The sequence below is a fragment of the Lemur catta genome, chromosome 2 (assembly GCF_020740605.2).
Source record: "Lemur catta isolate mLemCat1 chromosome 2, mLemCat1.pri, whole genome shotgun sequence".
In the NCBI taxonomy this organism is placed as follows: domain Eukaryota; kingdom Metazoa; phylum Chordata; class Mammalia; order Primates; family Lemuridae; genus Lemur; species Lemur catta.
In genome coordinates, this window is record NC_059129.1 from 71,394,557 (window position 1) to 71,410,805 (window position 16,249).

The 16,249-nt window shown below is 38.8% G+C and overlaps 1 protein-coding gene across 1 annotated transcript in view; it reads left to right on the forward strand.

Annotated features, from left to right (window-relative positions):
* Positions 1–16,249, forward strand: part of COL19A1 (collagen type XIX alpha 1 chain) — a 308,626-nt gene that overhangs the window by 234,667 nt on the left and 57,710 nt on the right. The window contains exons 19-29 of the mRNA XM_045542219.1: positions 3,291–3,353; positions 8,049–8,084; positions 9,207–9,242; positions 9,338–9,391; positions 10,060–10,113; positions 11,493–11,546; positions 12,261–12,350; positions 13,115–13,159; positions 13,268–13,345; positions 16,018–16,053; positions 16,132–16,185. Of these exons, the coding sequence (XP_045398175.1) occupies positions 3,291–3,353; positions 8,049–8,084; positions 9,207–9,242; positions 9,338–9,391; positions 10,060–10,113; positions 11,493–11,546; positions 12,261–12,350; positions 13,115–13,159; positions 13,268–13,345; positions 16,018–16,053; positions 16,132–16,185 (600 nt within the window). The remainder of the gene's footprint in view (positions 1–3,290; positions 3,354–8,048; positions 8,085–9,206; positions 9,243–9,337; positions 9,392–10,059; positions 10,114–11,492; positions 11,547–12,260; positions 12,351–13,114; positions 13,160–13,267; positions 13,346–16,017; positions 16,054–16,131; positions 16,186–16,249) is intronic.

A 16,249-nucleotide genomic window follows, 5' to 3' on the forward strand; every position in this document is an offset into this window, starting at 1 on the left:
TATTTTATTCTGTATTAGGGAAAGAAACCAAATATGCAGCACACTAAATTTTAAATTTCATGGATACTACTTCAAAGGACATAATAAATATTTAGATTGTTTGTGTGAAGAGGTGTCACTATGCTGCCCAGGCTGGTCTGAAACTCCAGAGCTCAAGCAATCCTTTTGCCTCAGTCTCCCGGGGAGCTGGGATTACAGGTGCACATCACCTGTAATTAATTTAAATTTAAATTTAGATTTAAATTAACTTAAATCTAATGTAAAATTAGAATGTGAGTGAATTTAGAGAAATAAATAAGCTATGAGACCAGGCGCAGTGGCATACACCTGTAATCCTAGCACTCTGGGAGGCCGAAGCAGGTGGATCGCTCAAGGTCAGGAGTTCGAGACCAGCCTGAGCAAGAGCGAGACCCCATCTCTACTAAAAATAGAAAGAAATTATCTGGCCAACTAAAAAATATATATAGAAAAAATTAGCCGGACATGGTGGCGCATGCCTGTAGTCCCAGTTACTTGGGAGGCTGAGGCAGTAGGATTGCTTGAGCCCAGGAGTTTGAGGTTGCTGTGAGCTAGGCTGACGCTACGGCACTCACTCTAGCCCAGGCAACAGAGTGAGACTCTATCTCAAAAAAAAAAAAAAAAGAAAAAAAGAAAGAAAGAAGCTATGAATATATAGGTGGTATGTGGACATAGCAAAAATTATGCACTTGGTGTACAGAAGACTGAACTTTGGGAAACACTGCTCTAGAATACCCACACTAACAAGTCCACAGACTGGCTTCTTATCCATTTGGTTCGTCTCTCCCAGAGCCTTAACTGCTGGCTAAAAGCCTGATAGTATAAAAAATTAGCACTGAGGTGAGCAGAAAACAGTTTTTCCTACTATCTACTCTCACAACACGAAATACTTCTGTGACCAAATGCATGGGAGTTTTTTCCCCACACACCAAGCAAGCAATCAATTCTGCAACAGACACCAGCTGGGTGTCCTCTGATTCAACTCAATTCTGACACTGTCTACCTGGAGGAAGCATCAGGTCCCACAGGTTGATGGCTCAGTCCCACAGGACGGTCCCCCAACACACACTTTAAATACCAATCATAAGCTCCACGTTGCTTTACCTGTGCTTCTGACAACCGGCTGTAAGTTGGGATTCCTACCATCCCCTCCTTGGCTTTGAATGATTTGCTGGAGCGGCTCACAGAACTCAGGGAAACATGTCTACCCATTTGTTATAAAGGATATTACAAAGGATACAAATGAAGAGCTGCAGAGGGGAAGGTATAGAGGAAAGGGTGCAGAGCTCCCATGCCTTCTCTGGGTGCACCACCTCCAGGAACCTCCACGTGTTCAGCTATCTGGAACCTTTCCAAACCCAGTCCTTTTGGGTTTTTATGGAAGCTTCACCATGTAAGCATGATTGATAAAATCACTGGTGACCAACTTTAACCTTCAGCCCCTCTCTCCTCCCCAGAGGTTGGGGGCTGGGGCCGAAAAGTCCCAACCCTCTAATCCAGCCTGAATCTTTCTTGTAACCAGCCCCATTCTGAGGCCACCCAAGGACCCCCAGCCACCAGTCAACTCATTAGCATACAAAAAGACACTTTTTTCACTTTGGAGATTCCAAGGATTTTGGGAATTGTATGCCAGGAAACTGGGATGAAGACCAAATATATATTTTACAATATCACATGAGATTTTAAAAATTTGTTAAAAATCAAGATTAAACTTACCAAACATTCCACAAATCTAGAAGATTGATTAAGAAAAACATGGTCTTGTCTATCCATCACACAGAATCATCAGATATGGATTAGGATAGAACTGTAGAAATAAGCCAAAGATTTTAGGACTGTAATAAATTTGTACTTGAAGCACTTTGGGGTAGACTGTTGTTTGAGGCTTCAAAATAAACAGATAGGCACATCCACACAAGGGGACAGGATTCGAGATGTTCATGGCAGAGCTGCTTATAATGGAGAAAAGCTGGATACAACCCAGGTGCCTATCAGTGGGGCTGGGATAAGCCCTGGTACATCAACGCGGCAGAATGCCACCTAGCGGTTACAATGAGCGAACTCGATCACACAGCAATAGGGATGCATACTAAAAACAACACCCAGTGAAAAAAGCAAGTCACACAATGTTATATACAAAATAAAATATTTATGGAATTTGCTTTAAATGTTCAAAATAATATCTTGTTTATGATTCCACATATGCAGTAAAAGTACAAAAATAAGAATGAACAGATAAATGGTGAATTCATGAGAATGGCTCCCTCTGGAGTAGGAATAGAGAGGAAATGAGAGGGGATTTCTTCTTTGACTATAAATATTTTTATTTCTTTCATTTCGGGTGCCTGGTACATGAAGATCTGGTGTATTCTACTTTATGTTTTCTGTATTTATTTTTTTTTAAAGTAAAAAAAGTGGACAGATAGGCAAGAAAGATATATGCCCAGAAATATAGACAATGGGAAACATCGTCTTGAAAAAATACTCTTGAGGTTGGGGGAAAAAATCAGCATTACCTATCTTCTGGTGGCTACATTTAATTTAAGAATTATGTGGTTATTCAGGGGTCTGGGTAAACACTAAAAGGAAATACAATGCTGGGACTCTCTGAAATCTGATAAGTGATATAAGTCCTTTCCACAAGATTTATCTCTCAAATTGTATTTTCTGAAAATACTCTTTGTATGTCACATACAAATCCCTCTTCAAGATTTTTGGTCAGAGCATCTTAGATATTTCTGAGCTGCCGCTGTCGCCACATCTACACGAATGCCTTCTTTGTCCAAGCCAATCATCTAAGCAGCAATATAAATGCTGGAAACAGCTGACAGACTCTTTCCTCTTCACATGACTATTGACTCCCCCCCGCCCAAAAAAAGAAAGAAAGAAGTGTCTGAAATGAAATGAGTCTAGATTATTGTGTCAGTTAAATAATCTGATGTCTTTGAGATCACAAAAATTTATATTTTTTGGTATACCAGAACAAAATTTTTTTCTTCTCTAGATGTTCTTGCCTAGAGAAATAATTAACTTTGTTTCCCATTAGTTTTAAATATCATAAGGAAATATTATGGATTTCTCAAAGTCATAAAAGCATCGTGAAGTGCTGCAAAACATAGTATTATGCATATAGCCTAACTAGATTCAGAACTCAGAATGGTCTCTTGGATGCTAATAGATAAATTCCATGGTTAGGAGGAGAACAAATACTCACTGTGCATCTGACAGTCACGACAGTACTCTAACCTCCTCTCTTTGCTTTTTCTTGAAAGGGTGAAACTGGACTACCAGGGTTTCCAGGGTCTGTTGGTACTAAAGGACAAAAAGGAGAACCTGTAAGTATTTTAGCTCTGAGGGCAGAGGAAGAATATCCAAAAAGCTGGATTAAAATATTTTTTTCAAATCAGCCCCAATTCCATGTACCTTGGTTGACCCTGTCATGATGATTAATAGATCAGATCTTTAAGCAAGTCTAAGCTATGCCGGGCACTAAATCCTTTACATGTAATTTATTCATTTAATCCATTAAAAAACTTCTATGATGTAGGCTATTATCACCCCCATTTTTTAGATAAGGAAAGAGAGGCACAGAAAGGTTAAGTAACTTGCCCAAGGTCACACAGCTAATAAATATTGGAGCCATGAATTTGTACCTAAGTGGGCTGATTCTAGAACCCAAGGTTCAAAATCACTAAGCTGCCCTGTTATAACTAAATACTATAACTAAAAATCAATAATAAAATCAATATATAATATCAAAAAGCTGGTACTAATTTATCCAAAAAATTGGAAACATCTATCTGCTCAAACAACTGCTCTCAGTATACTTTCTGAAGTTATTTTTCTTTCTTGTTTCTGTAAGATCAAAGTGTCTTCCCAAGCCCTATTCAATATTACTGTGGCCAGTTTCTTTTAAAACTTAGTTCTTTTAGTAGGAGAAAAAAACTCTGTAGTATATTTGTAGTATATTCAAATAGGACTACCTAAAGAAATTATCGAAATCCTGGATACAAAAAAGATGACTATTTTTTTAATTCTGCTAAAATAATAAAAATCAGCAGCCTTCAAGAATCAGCAAGAGTCAGGCTCAGCACATGTTTCATCTTTATTTTTAAAAAATATATCTTTTAAAATCACTTTTACCGCTTTCCTTGCCAGAGTGAATATGGGATATTTGTTTACTAGGGGATAAAGAATGAAGAGGTCACTAAAATGCCTGTATGACAAACATTGCAATATTAAAAGTAATGTTACAAAGCCAAATTTTCCCTGTAATTCAGCTTTAAAAAATTAGGCAACTTTAGTAATGACAGATTTTCAGGCAGCTTTAGAATCAATGCTGTGGCCTGTGTATCCCAGTTCTCCTACCTTCAGGAATCATGCTTGCCCTTAATATTCAGTCTAAGCCTCCGTATGCAACTATGGGATTTAGCAATGTTTAATGTGGTTCCCCAGCTGCATATTCCCAGGGATGTCTGGGAAATCCCATATGCCCCACAAATGCAGCCTGGTGGTTGCTTCCCCTTCCACCTGCCAACTCATTCCTGATGCTCCACACCCGGACGTTCCTCTGACCCTCTCTAAACTGATTCTCTAGATCTCCCTTGTCTCCCCTCCAAGCCTGAACACTGACATCCACCTTCTCTTAATTTCCATGTGACACACGGAGGACCCTGCAGTAAGATTTATTAAATTCCCCTGGAAAAGCAAGGAGCTATAGAGCAGAAAGGAGAAACTTTCAATGAGAAGAGCAATGCTTATCAAACATGCATGTGCACTGGAATCCTGCTGATTCTAAGTTAGTAGGTTTGGGGTGGGGCCCGAGAGTCTGCATTTCTCACAAGCTCCTAGGTGACACCAGTGCTGTTGGTCCGTGGACCATGCTTTAAGTAGCAAGGATAGTTCCTGGGGTGATAGATCTTTCTCTCCCTAGGGGATTCCCTCTGGCTTTCTCTCCTTCCGCCAACATTTTGGGGCAGCCTGTCTACCACACTGGGACTCCCTATAGCCCAGCCTTTCAATTCCAAAAGAAACAACCTTCTTTTCCTCCTAACTCTTCCTTGCCTGTTCCCTCTTATCCCTCAATTATCCCACCTTCCCCACACATCTTCGCCTGCCTGCCTTCCCCATTCCCACATTTAAAAACATAAATTTTACATTATTATGCAGAGCAGATTAGCTCTTTGTGGTCTCAACCTTTCTATTCCAGAACAGGATCTAGACTTGACTTCACTAATAACAAGAAGGCCCAACAGAAGAGGAGCCTTCACCCAAAGTTGAATTCTGAACCACCAGTCCTGAATGGCAACTTTAAAATGGCAATTTGTCCCTCACTTCTGGACGTTCAGAATATGGCTAGATTTGTAACATATCGAAGCTAAAATATACCTGAGAGATCATCTAGTTAAACCCCAGGATTTTATAGATAAGGAAAGGGAGGCTCTGAAAGTTTGACTTGCCCCAGATAGTAGCCACTGGAGCTAGGACTAACAGCATAGACAACCAGGCTCATGGTTGTTTTGTTTTGCTTTGTATTGTTTTTTATAACCAATTACATTAGTTAATGTGGCTTTCATGCTTGACAATGGCTCTAAATAAGCAATGACATGAGCAGTGTGACATAAGCAGAAACAAGCAGTAACATAAGCAATGTGGCCCGAGTCTAGTTAGCATCATCTCCTATCTTAAAAGATAGATATTTTTAAGAATGAAGACTGAAAAGCAAGAATATAAAGCCCTGATCTAATGTATAGAAATTAACCAATAATATTAATAGAAGATGTAATGATGTTGGATAGATATGGGGTATACAGTTGTCCTTCAGTATTCATAAGGAATCAGTTCTAGGACCCCTGCAGATATTAAAATCCACAGACGCTTAAGTCCTGTATATAAAATGATATAGTATTTGCATATAACCTACACACATCCCCCTGTACACTTTAAATCATCTCTAGATTACTTATAATACCTATTATCATGTGCGTGACACTATATAAATCGTTGTTATACTATTGTTTTTTAAATTTGTATTATTTTTTATCATTGAATTGTTGTATTTTCCCAAATATTTTTTATCCTCCGTTAGTCGAATCTGTGGATGCAGAAGCTGCAGATACGGGCAGCAGCCGTGTTAATCAGAATAGGCCAAGTTATACTAAGCGAAACTAACCCTAAAACTTCTGTGATGTAGCACAAGAAAGGTTCTCTCCTGCTGGTGCTGCGGGCCTGGCGTGGTTCATTTGGGAGGGGTGGCTGTGACGCTCAGTCACCAGGCTGATGACCAGCGCAGAGCTACGCCCTCTGGTACACACAACCGTCTCAGTCACCGCTGCAGGGGAAGAGGGACTGGGGAACTATAAATGGGCTTTTCACTTGCTCAGCCCGCAAGTAGCATTTGTAACTTCTGCTTACGTGTCACTGCCAGAACTAGCTACATGGCCCCACATAACTGCAGGAAGCTGGGAAATGTGGGAGAAAAGGGGAGCCCCATAGCACACAGAGGGTACGAGGTGAAAAGCAGAGGCTCTTTTAGTTACTTATCTCCCATGAGTGATTTATTCAAGAGAATAACTGCGGTCCTTAAGAGGACTTTTGAGAATGGTAATATCTATCATAATTGTTCCCACCCTTTCACATGCAAAAGAAAAAATTTTTTAAAATTTATGGTTTCCATCTTATTGGTAATACACTCACTTCAAATAATAAATAAATCAAATTATAAATCAAATCAGACAGACTAAATAAACAAAGCCTGGGATTGAAATCAGGCTGCCTGAGTTTAAATTCTGAACCACTTCTTACTGGCTATGTGACCTTGGGGAAATTATATAGCTTCTCTATGCTCCAGTTTCCTCATCAGTAAATGAGTATACTATTAATAATTGTGCCTACCCCATTGGAACATGAGAATGAACTATGTTAATGTATCTGTATAAAGTGATTAGAATAGTACTTGATACATTGTAAGAATTCAATAAGTGTAAGCTATTTTGATTATATCTGCGTGACTTTACATTCTCTAATTTAATAAGCTTGGATGGGGTACCAACAATGGAAAGGTCTATGTGAGACACCAGAGATGCTATGATAGGCAAGATGTGTTATATCCCTATACTCAGAGTTTCTAGCCAAGATATACAAGGAAATATAAAGTGGGGTGAATGCTATCCTAGGAAAATGGAAGGAGCTATGACAACTCAGAGTTACTGAACCTTCTTGAGTCTCTTTCCTCATCCTTAAAATGGAACAGTAATAGCTTTTGCACAGCACTGCTGTGAGATTAAATGAGATCATGTGCATGTGACTTCGAAGACAGAAGCTGTAATACTAAGACAAAGCCTGTGTGTACATGTTTGGGGGCAACTGTGTCTATATGTGTCTGTCTGTGTTAAGCCCAGCTTATAGTAATGGTAACACAGTGGCAATGAGGAGAGTGTTGGTTAATAAGAGGTTGCCTCTCAAAGCTTCCATCTCTTCCCAGGACCTTCATACCTGAAACAACAAGAACTATTTATCAATTCCACATGCTTGTACAGTACTGTTATTCACGCAGTATTTAACCCCTTCAAGTCATTTTCATTAACATTTAAAAAGTATTTCAAAAATAATGACTTTCTATGTTCGAGCATACAATTAACCAACTGGAAGAATTCAAATGACTGTCTTTCCATTGAGCACCTGGTTGCCACTATACCCGTTCTGACTCCCATTAGAGATGTGTGTGATCATCTTCTATGTGAAGCAGGCAGTAGACAGCTTTGGCTCTGGGCAGGATTTGAAGGGGATTCTCTTAAATAGTATTAGAATGATTAACTCATTGTTCATTTGGGAGTATGAAAGAGTTTTAAAATTAATTCTCATATGCTTCCTTAAGTGGCAAAGGCAGATTGTGTGATGTTCTGGGTCATTTTAGAGGCTTGTTTACAATGGAGGTCTGAGTTTGACCTGCAGGATTTATCCACACTCAGATATGGAGAGTTTATGTCTCAAAGTGTTTATAATTGATTGTTTTCTACCCATTTTCCTAGGGGGAACCTTTTACAAAAGGTGAAAAGGGAGATAGAGTAAGTAGATGTTTTATCAGTATCTTGGGTTTTCTACTTCATTGATTTTTTTATCTCTGATTTCCAATATGTTTACTTTCGTGTCTAATAGATTTGATTACATAGGCTCTGTGGGCATTTTAATTTTTCCTCAGTGATTTTTTATTCTTTTATTTTGATAAATGAGAAATTTTAAACATTGTTAAGTGTTACTATGAGAGGATACTGTAACGTTTGGTTTGGATTTTACATACTTTCTTAAACCAATTACTAGTAATGATTCAATATAAATGTTATGAAAGACATCCACATAGTATATCTAAAATGCAACATTAAAATAGAAGATATAGTTTTTTCAAAAATTCTGTTAATGCACAAATTGGATTTATCAGATTAAGAAGTCATAGAAAAGAAAAGCAAATTTATTATAGCCAATATTGTCCTATTTTGTATAACCTTGTATTTTCTGGGATTTTGGCATTAAGTACATATACCTGATAGTAGAATTGCCAATACATATTACCTTAAATTCTTTTTTATTTAATTTTTTTTTTTGAGACAGGGTCTCACTCTGTCAGCCAGGCTAGGCTAGAGTGCAGTGGTGTCATTGTAGCTCACTGCAGCCTCCAACTCCTGGGCTCAAGTGATCCTCCTGCCTCAGCCTCCCAAGTAGCTGGGACTACAGGAATGCACCACCATGCCTGGCTAATTTTTCTACTTTTCTTAGAAATGGGGTCTTGCTCTTGCTCAGACTGGCATATTACCTTAAATTCTACTCTCCCCTATTTCTCCTCTGAAGTTTTAACTCTCTGGGACATGAGATTAGTTAGTGGCAAATTATAATGATGTCATCTAAGTATTTAAATGCAGTGATTGCTAATGGAATATGATCACAGTGTCAAAAGTGACATTGGAGGGGAAACTATTATAAAGGGAAAAGAAGATATTATTGTTTATTTATTAGCAATAAGCGTTTTAAGTCAGTCATGTTTTAGAATGAACCCTCCCCCTTGATTTCATTATATCTTCTATAATGTCCCCCTTTATCATATATTAATTTGTAGATGTTCAATTAAAGTGTGAGAGACTTCCACCTCTATCTGAATTTAAGTATCACCCATATAGTGATTATTTTATTTACAGGGAGAACCTGGGATGATAGGATCACAAGGAACAAAGGTAATCTCCTGGCATTCTTCAATTGCATCTCCAACTTTAATGCGATTATGAAAATTAAAGTAACATTTAACTCTCCCTCTCATCCCTATGTTTAGGGTGAACCTGGAGATCCTGGTCCCCCAGGCTTAATAGGAAGCCCAGGACTAAAGGTATATAAAAAATAACTAAGATAAATTAGGAAATAATTGGGGCATTATTGTCATTCTGTGTAAAACAAGGTGCTTCAGTATGTCACTCACTTTCTTCACAAGAAGAAAGGACTTTATCCTGTTTCCATGGTGATTTTCCCCTATTGGCTACATTTAGTAGCCGTGCCTTTTGGTTCACAGTAGGATTTTTAAACCCTTTTTCAGAGTATAGTCACAACAACATCCCTAAAAAGCTTTAAGAATAAACAATGTGAGCTGAATTTATGATCCTGAGCTGTATTCTTGAAAGGAACAGGATTTGAGATTCAGTTTCTAAATCAAAATTATTCAGCCCTGAGACACTTGAGTTTCCTACATGGGATTCTGCAGGAGTGTCCCAAGAAAGAGCAGCTTTGGGGAAGTGCGGGAGAGATTAATGTGGTGTGCTCCTGGCCTGTGGGTAAGGCAAGTTATCCAGTTATCACATGCTGTGGAGAACAGATCCATTAAATAAAAACATCTGAAAACTATCTTGCTAAGCCCAGAGCACATTTCAGTATCATAAAGAGAAACTGGGATGGTGGAAAGTTCGTCTTTCTACAGATAAAGGTCACACCATGTTTTACAAATATTCAGGTACAATCTATATTTTTTAGCAAAGTTAAAGTGCGTATCACCTCTTATTTTAGGGTCAGCAAGGACCTGCAGGCTCCATGGGCCCCAGAGGACCACCAGGAGATGTTGTATGTATAATGCCTTTGATATTTTCAAATGAAATTAAGACCATTTTTTAAAGAACTGTCAATATCTGTTCAAGTGACTGAGTTATTCCACATAAAGACATGGGTCACGTCCACCACTAAAACTAATCATACCTAAGGTCAGGGGCTATCGGGTAGACTATTCCCTTCATTTATTCATGTGAGGTTCTTTTGAGCATCATTAGCCTAATAAAACTGGTCTTTGGAACTCAAATGAACTAAATTATCATTTTGGACATGCTTGTCAGTGGTGTACCAGCAGTAGAGGAAATTGGAAATGTCAAATAAGGAAAACCAAGAGAGAAAGCAAGCATTTCCAATATGCATGGCTTTTGGTTCAAATATCCATCTAAGAAAGACACTTCCAAAGCTTCTGTTGTTTTCTAGCAAGAGCCCTCCAAAAAAAGATCCACAGGCTGCATTATAACCTACCTTTAGTGGACTTTCTCTCCCTCCCTCTCTCACACACACTCTCTCACATCCTTTAAATGCACTTTTCTATACATTATCCAGGTCAGCTTTCTGTCCCTTGGACAACCTCTCCATCCTTCTGACAACTTGGGAGGTGAGAGCTCTCCATCAGTTCACACTTGAGCAACACGAGAAAATCTTTGACCATAACTTCCTGGAGACTGATCACTCTCTGACCACAATTAGATTTTCCTTCAGGCAGTTTTTAGAATGTCTCCTTTCTTCATGCCCCGGGAGCAGCCCTTTGACCTCTTGCTTTATTCTCCATGCTCACTGACTGCCTGAGCCTCCAGGGGTCCGTTGTTCAGCAAGCATATTCTATTTGGTGCTTTGAACATCAGTTTATAGAGCAAAACTTCTCATCACTCCACTAAGTCAATTACTGGACCACTACAGATGTAACAAGTATGGAGATCTTATGAAAAGAGAGAAAATCCTGGTGGCACAGGTGGTGCCATAAGATGCTCAAAAACTGAGATTAAGTAATAATGGCTGGAGCTAAAAAAATAAAATAAAACAAAATAAAAGAGGAAAGAGCTACTGTTTCCAAAATGTAGTAAAAGCGTATTTTCTTAGTTGTCCTGGTATCCTGAATCATGATTCGATGCTACCAACCACCATCCTTCCTCCATTTCTGGGCAATGGTATGTGTAAGACATTTGGTTCAATTCTCCTTTAGTTTCTTTCCCGTTCTATCCAGGTGGCTTCACTCAAAACAACAAGTCACATATTTTCACTAATGTTTTTGCCGTCTAAAAGGCCAAAATCAGTCATCCTCTTGTAGGTTGTATGTTAAAATTCTGTTATGTTGACCAAGATTCACAGATAGAAATGTTATCACAATAATGGACGTTCTAATTGCTCTTTCCTGTTAATTCTGAATTTTCTAGGGATTGCCAGGAGAACATGGCATCCCAGGAAAACAAGGCATTAAAGGAGAAAAGGTATAGTTGACATTTTACTCACTTTGTATATTAAGTAGGTAGGAGGAAGAGACAGAGGATCATAAGGGCATTAGGGGAGTGAAAAGACAGCAAAGTGCTGAGATTGTGTGTGAATCTGAGACATTCACACCAACTGCAGTGAGAATGGCCATCCCCGGAGTGGTGCATTGCTGCAGCCCTGGTCCTGGCACAGAAGTGCCATGTGACAAAAATGAACTAACCTGGAGATGAAGATGTCCAGGACTCTGAAAGTCTGTTTCAGGCTCAGCTACCAATGCTGGCACATACCTAAGAAGTCTCTTAATATTTCAGGACTTGCTTCTTAATGTCTCCATGGAAATAGTATATTAACATTCAACCCTTATTGAGGAAAAACGTAAAGAACATATAAAGTTTATCTGGAGAATTTCATGAATAGATATGCCCTTTTGTGCATATATTTATACACATGCATATTTTTCATGATACTGATAAACTTATCGTAACATAACTTACTACAAAATCTAAATGCATGTAAGATAACTAGAACAGTGCCTGACATGAGTTAGGCACTCAGTAAATATTATCGAATGAGTGGGTGAGGAGTGAGTGAATGAATGAACGAATGAATGAAATTTAATCGGCTATGACGACAACTTAATGGAAACCGCTGTCTCCCAACTTCCCACTATGAACCTGAAGAACAAAATAAGAATCTTACCTTGTTTTCCTCAGGGAGATCCAGGTGGGATTACAGGCCCTCCTGGGCTTCCAGGTCCCAAAGGTGAGGCTGGTCCTCCCGGGAAAAGCCTGCCAGGGGAACCGGTAAGTACCAGCCCTTTTACTGATTTTTTTTTTTTAAGTTCTTTAATTACTACCTGTGGGTTCCCAGTTTCAGATCATAAGTATAGGAATAAATTTAAGTCTGCAAAAAAAGAAATATTCATCTTATTCTTTAGATTAAACATATAACCTATTTGAAATTTTGATGCAACCAGTGGACTTTGTTCTGAAGAAAATACACAGACACACAACATTTTGCATGTGAATTTGGAAGAGTCATGGGCCCCCAAATCCTATGCCTGGATCCCTTAGGGATCTATGGACCCCAGTGAGGTATACTGTGTTTAAGCCATCGACCTTCCTAGGACACTGTCTTAAAACTACAATTTCCCTTCCAGAGGCTCTGTAGGTATCACCATAGGCTGTCATGTGCACAAAATGTCTTTGTGACCCAGACTGTTTCCAGGACATAGGAAACTGGATCACTGGAAAATCTAAATAATGAATGTGCCTGTTTCATATGCATTGTTCCTCATCCCCTTGGAAATTTTTATGCCAATTAATAATAATAATAATTCTCAATACCAGATGCCTCATTTTATAGATTAAAACCTTTTATATTTTAAAACAACTATATAAAATCTGTAACTCATTGAAGTTTATATTCCCTGTTCCTTATTCATTTACAGAAAAAGGTTTATTCAAATAAGATGGAGAGAAATGAAATACATTTTTGAGCTATAACTTCTAAGATATTTTTAACCCTTCTAGAAAAAGAGATGTATTTACCTCTTTATTTTCTTTAGGGATTAGATGGAAATCCTGGAGCACCCGGTCCACGAGGGCCAAAGGTATAAAAATACTATGGTTCATTTTTAAGGGATTCATAATTAACAAAAGATATCAGCAAAATTCATGTCTCTTGAGCTTTGCACTAACAGAAGCGCTTCATTTCGCAGGGTGAAAGAGGACTGCCAGGTGTTCATGGCTCCCCAGGGGACATAGGCCCACCAGGAATAGGAATTCCTGGCAGAACAGTAAGTGAAATCCAGTCAAGTCCTTAAAACCTTGTTGACTCCAATATTGTGAAACAAAATCCAGTGACAAAGCTTAATGATGAGGAAAATAGAAACGTCTGAGGAAGGAGAAACTACAAATAAATACTACCCAGAAAGGATTAATGGGCACTGAAATTACATCACTAAGCACAGAGAGAGTACTCACTGTTCATTGACTCACAGATGCTGGTCATGCACATTGATCTTGGATTAGAAACAGTCATTTAACCCTTTATTCCTCTGCTCTATCTATTAAAAAGCACAAATGCATGTTTGTAAGATAAGATGCCTAATATTAGATTATTGTAAATTACTGTTTATTTTTAATTGAAGTAAAGCAAGAAGTTAATATCCACAGTGGATGAGGTATGTATAAGTGAAATGATACCAAAAAGCTATAAGTAATATCTTAAAGAAGAGAAAGTGTTTTTAATGCTGAAAACAAATAATGAGCAGTTTTTACATGAATTTTTACTATAAGGACAGAGCCTAGAACAATGTCTAATAATAATGACCACTATATACACACTTGCTGACTAAATAATATTAATAAAATAGTAATAATAAAACATAAAATTTTGTATTTACTATGCAAAACATAAAAAACTTTGGAACAAGAGAACTTGAAATAAATAGTTATTCTGTTGACATAAATTTCAGAAAGTGGCCTGTGGTATAATGGAAGAACTGTTTTTCCCTGCTGTGCTCTTAACACTCAACACAGTACTTCGCTTCTGACCACAGGTGTGTGAGGTTGTTTTCCCACACATCAATTCTCTGGTGGACACCGATTGGTTGTTCCATAATGCAATTGGATTCTGACGTTATCTACCTGGAGTTAGAGTCAGATCCCACAGGGTAAGGGCTCAGTCCCACAGACTGACCCCTGCTGCAGATGCCAATTGCACATCTGGGCCTCCAGGACTTCTGATTAACCTATAAATTGGGGGTTCCCATGAGCCCCTCCTCAGGTTCTATTAATTTGCTAGAGTGATTCCCAGAACTCAGGTAAATGCTTTCTTACACTTCCTGGTGTATTGTGTCAATAAAGGATATGATAAAGGACACAGTTGAACAGTCAGAAGAGACACAAAGGGAGGGATCTGGAAGGGTCACTGAGCACAGGAGCTTCTGTCCCTGTGGAGTTGGGATGTATCTCTTTTGGCACAAGGATGTGTTCACCAACCTGGAAGCTCTCTCTAACCTCATACTTTTGGGATTTTAATGGAGGCTTTCTCACGTCAGCAAGATTGATAGTTAACTCCATTTCCAGCCCCTCTCCCCTCTTTAGAGGATGCTGGGTGGGGCTGAAAGTTCTAGTCTTCTGATCATGGCTTGGTCTTTCTAGGGACCAGTCCCTACATAGGAAGGGTCACCTCACTGGAACAAAAGACTCTCTTATCACCCAAGAAGTTCCAAGGGATTAGGAGCTCTGTGCCAGGAGCCCAGGTCAAAAAAACAAATATTAGAACAAAATTTTCTGCTAGCAACCTATTCTTGAGAAAATCGCAAGGGTTTTAGGAGCTTTGTGCCAAGAACTGGGGGCAGATACTAAATATGTATTTCTTGTTATATCAGAATATCACAGGCCTTGTATTGAAGTTATCACAAAAGTCAAAAGAAAGCATTAATCGTGAATGGTTATGTTGTGTGTCACTGCTGTTTGATTGTCCAGGGCAAGCATATAAAAGACTACTGGAGATGAGAATTAAACAAAGTTTAAAAATTATATCAGGGCTGGGTGCAGTGGTTCATGCCTGTAATCCTAGCACTTTGGAAGGCCGAGACAGGAGGATTGGCTTGAGCCCAGGAGTTTGAGGTTTCAGTGAGCTATGATGATGCCACTGTACTCCAGCCCTGGGCAACAGAGCAGATCTGTCTCAAAAAAAAAAAATTATATCAGAAAAGTATTAAGGAAGTAATGGAGGTTGAAGGAAAAAAAATCACTTCAGGCCACAGTATAAATAGAAAGGGAGCAAAAAGTAGCTGTGATGAGAGCGATTTGGATATTTATTTTTTAAAAATAAGAAAAGTCAGGGGGCAGAGTGAGTGGTTACTAAAGTCAACTATTAAGAAATCAGCTCTTTACTTAGGCTGTAAATTCCTCATTTAGTGGTCCCATGTAATAGGGATACAACTAATGTCAGTAAAAAAGTCTCCAATAATCTACCAGCCTTGTTTTAGTTACCCCCAATTCCAATTTTCTGAAATAGAAAAGAATGATTGATTGATGTTTGACTTCCTATTCTTGCCACTGAACACTGGTTCTGGCAATCTCTTCAAAGAGAGAAATGACTCCAAGTAGAAAGCAGAAAGTAAAAGAAGCCCCAAGCCACTTTCTCCTGTAGGCAGTCAGTTTCTGAACAGATAGAATTTGAATGCATTTTTTGTCCCCTCATGAATGTGTGGTGACAGATGATGATAATGAAAGGGATGTCCCACATATCCAAACAAAATCATGTTGAGGTTTCTAGCAACAGGTATCTGCTTAAGTGTTTACCTACCATTGGAAAGTCTTGGCTGACTTTGCAGAGTTTTCAGAGTGTGTACAGTGTCTTGTACCACTAAGTAAATTACAATACTTTCATCTCATTTGGATAATTTGTGAACATTCCTGGTGGAATTCTGATAATTGATTCTCACTTACACAGGGCTCCCAAGGACCGGCTGGAGAGCCAGGTATTCAGGTAAGCTGCTTAAGCCAGCCTGCTTACTTGGGGAAAATGACTGAAAGACTATTCTCATAAGTAACTTTTTTTTTCCAGGGTCCTCGAGGTCTCCCTGGGTTGCCAGGAACTCCAGGGACCCCAGGAAATGATGTAAGGACCTTCTTTATCTGCCCCCTCCATTCTAATCTTCACCTGTGTCACAGTGCAAAGATTT